The sequence below is a fragment of the Notothenia coriiceps genome, unplaced genomic scaffold (genome assembly GCF_000735185.1).
Source record: "Notothenia coriiceps isolate Sejong01 unplaced genomic scaffold, NC01 NC01_scaffold00016077, whole genome shotgun sequence".
NCBI classification, from domain to species: Eukaryota; Metazoa; Chordata; class Actinopteri; order Perciformes; family Nototheniidae; genus Notothenia; species Notothenia coriiceps.
This window is the reverse complement of record NW_011348778.1, coordinates 189-3,492: the sequence shown is the minus strand read 5'-3', so window position 1 is coordinate 3,492 and position 3,304 is coordinate 189. Positions and strand designations below refer to the sequence as shown.

General features: G+C 40.3%; 1 protein-coding gene across 1 annotated transcript; it reads left to right on the top strand.

The window, feature by feature from the left end:
* The first annotated feature begins 1,278 nt into the window (after positions 1-1,278).
* On the top strand, positions 1,279-3,009 carry LOC104949391 (SH3 domain and tetratricopeptide repeat-containing protein 1-like). The gene is made up of 2 exons (XM_010775752.1): positions 1,279-1,518; positions 2,382-3,009. Exons 1-2 carry the CDS (start codon positions 1,444-1,446, stop codon positions 2,634-2,636), a joined length of 330 nt encoding a protein of 109 aa, XP_010774054.1. The 5' UTR covers positions 1,279-1,443; the 3' UTR covers positions 2,637-3,009.
* Positions 3,010-3,304: the final 295 nt, after the last annotated feature.

Here is a 3,304-nt window from a genome sequence, read left to right as displayed (position 1 = left end):
GACGTCATCTGAACAGGACATCGCACGCTCACTGCTTGATAGCGCGCGAAGGTCCGTTTACGCCGGTTGTTAAACAACATCGTTATGGAGAAATGCAAGATGAAAACTTTCCACGGGAATTTATGGGAATAAACTGGGAATTTTCAAAATTGAAGGTTGGCTCTTCATAGGGAACTTAAATATAGTTGGGGAAAGTATATTTGAGCATAATCTTGACTAAAACAAACGGATGCTTTTCAAGTACTTGAATATCCATGCCATAGCACACTGCTTACTGCATGGCTATTGAGACCACACAAAGGTTCGCAACAGGCTCACAAATGTGAGAGTGGAAAAACTGGTTGGCATTCGGGCAAACCTAAGGCTCTTTAAGCCTGACACAGAGCCATCCTCAACAAGGCTGGACAGTGACACTGAAGAGGAAGACTCAGAGTTGGATGTTGATGAGGCCCAGGAAGAGCCCGTTGACTGAAAGGGTAAAAAATGCAGAGGATTGCTCGAAGGAAGATTTGCATGTTTAATGGGACTTTTTGGAGGGAGAAGGGCTCTTTTCATTTAACATTTTGAATGGGACTTTGTGGGGATTTTTGGATGGGAGGTGCATTTTTGTTCATTTTTTAATGAGTGGGGTTTGGGTGGATGAGTAACATTTAACTCAACATTCCTGTTTTCGTTCTTCAATGAAACAAATAATTGTTCAATAAAATAATTGAAACTTGTTCTGTTCTACTTAAAAAAAAATATATATTTTGAAATGTCATGTTTTTTTGTTTAATTTTGGATCGAATATTTCCATTTCCATTTCCCCAGATTAACTTCCCATGGAAAATGTCCGCCCCTTTGCAACCCTAATACCAGTAGTCTGATACAATATTTACAGTTGGAAAGGGTTTTAAATTACATTTGGTGATGATTAATGTTTTTTGTGTTAATATAATATGAGTTAAAACAGAACCGGTCAAATTTGACTGCGAACACCAAAGTAAGGGGGGGAAAACGAAGACGATAGGAGGGTTAAGGTGCCATCAAAACATTCAGAATAGACAACATACATCAAAGACACGCAGCATTCATACATACATAAGTGATCCATCGTCTGGGGACCATGAATGCTATCAGCAAATGTAATGCTCATTGGATTAGATTTGTGTGAAATAATTACATTAGGCAACCACAAATTCTTATGGTATTCTAGTTGGCAAGTAGTTATTTGATATCGGAACTACTTAACTGATACAAAATTGAACTTACAAATACTGTGGCAGTTCAAAGCCATGTGCTATATCTGAATGATTAAGTCTACCTTTGGTTCTACATAAAGGTGAAAGTCTGAATGAGCGAGTGGCTCACCACCGCCTGGCCTCCCTCTTCCACCGTCTGGAACAGTTTGAGCTGGCTGAACACTATTACCTGAAGACCCTGACCCTCTGTACAACCCCTCTGATGTTCGATGAAGAAACACTGTACTACGCCCGGGTGTACCAGACACTGGGGGACATCATATTCTATGACCTCAAGGTAAGAGATTACAGATACATTTTTTCAAAATGATATCCCTGCCAACATGCGAAATGTGGTATTTTTGACTTTTGATTAGAAGTCATAATAACCAACCCTAACCCTAAACCACATGTTTACTGCCACCAACGTGCAGCATCATAGTTTGAGGATAGTACAGGTCTACAAGATGCGTCATGTCCAAGCATCCATATGTGACGAGTTGGTAATGACAAAGGATGTGATTGGGATTCAAAGAGGGTCATTTACTTACTCACCTAGTTTACTTCCTGAGATCAGACCTGAGGCCCTGTACTAACCAGGACTATTTTATTGTCAGTTTCCAAGCTGGTCTCCAATACACTCAAGAGTCACTTGGGTGTTGTTCAGAGTTATAACATATTTTCAGACATAAATTCGTAAAATAAACCGACTTTCAACATATGAGGACATATTTTTTTCAAAAACGACTTCCTGTTCAAAGACAATACTTAGGTTGTATACTTATTAGGTCCTACTTATCCCAAATAGATAGGAGAAATTAAAAAGTGCATACTAAAAAAAAGCTTGGGTTTCAGGAGGATAAGGAAGCAAAAAGCAAATGTGGATGCCATTGTGTTTCCTTTATCTGTAAATCTCAGGTTTCTTCTTCTTCATATGCTTCCTTGATATGCTGTGTGACCGAAAGCTACAAAAAAAGTATACAGTGTGTCACCACATTGCCACCACAGTCATGTCCAGTGAAATTAAGAAAATCTGCCAAAAATGGGGCAGCAATGGGGCATCCCAAGTCCCAAGCATTCTTTATGAAATACAAAGACCATTGTCACTAAATGACTCATGAAGGGCTGTTACCACCCTACACTTTGCTGTTCTCTCCACAGGACCCTCATGACGCTGCAGGCTACTATCACCTGGCCCTGGCTGCAGCCATGGATCTGGGCAACAAGCGGTCCCAGCTGCAGCTGTGCACCCGCCTGGCCACCATCTACCACAACTTCCTAACCGACCGGGAGCTCTCGCTTTTCTTCTACCAGAAGGCCAGAGCGTGTGCTGCCGAGCTGAACGTGAGGAGGATCAACATCTCTCGGGATCAGCAGCTTAGCAGCGCCTCGCAGTACAAGGCCAACGGACCATAGGGAAGGAAAATCTAACATTTTGCAAAATGCAACAAAAACTTTTGCAGATAGCTGGATGAACTGTTTTTCTGTACAAAAAATTGTTTTATGATAAGCCTTGCATTAAGACTGCAACACTGACTTTGATCCCAAAGGAGAACCATCTTCAAGACTTTGTGGGATAATGATGTCCATTCTAATCATCTATATTGTGGAACCGTGTATACATAAATTCATGTTTCTGAAATCAACTTTACTCAGGTTTTTCTTTGTTAATCCACAGGGAATAAATCCATTTTGTAGTGTTGTCACGATACCAACATTTTGGTTTCAATACCGATACCAAGTCAAGAATTGCGATTCCGATTCTTTTTCGATACTTTTCTTTTATTATTTTCATGATAAATAAAATTGTAGTTTATCTGTTAAGTGTTTTCTTACAACATGGTCTCTTCTTCATGCTTGAGTTTATGTGATTTCTTCGATAGTTAACTTTATATTTTATTAACATGTAATAGTAGGCGACAGTAATATAAATAATTATTATAATTAGGGCCCGAGCACGATGTGCTAGGACCCAATGGCGTCCTAGCACGAAGTGCGAGGAAACCTATTGTTATTGGTGGAATTATTAGGGCCCGAGCACGGAGCGCTAGGACCCAATGGCGTCCTAGCACGAAGTGCGAGGA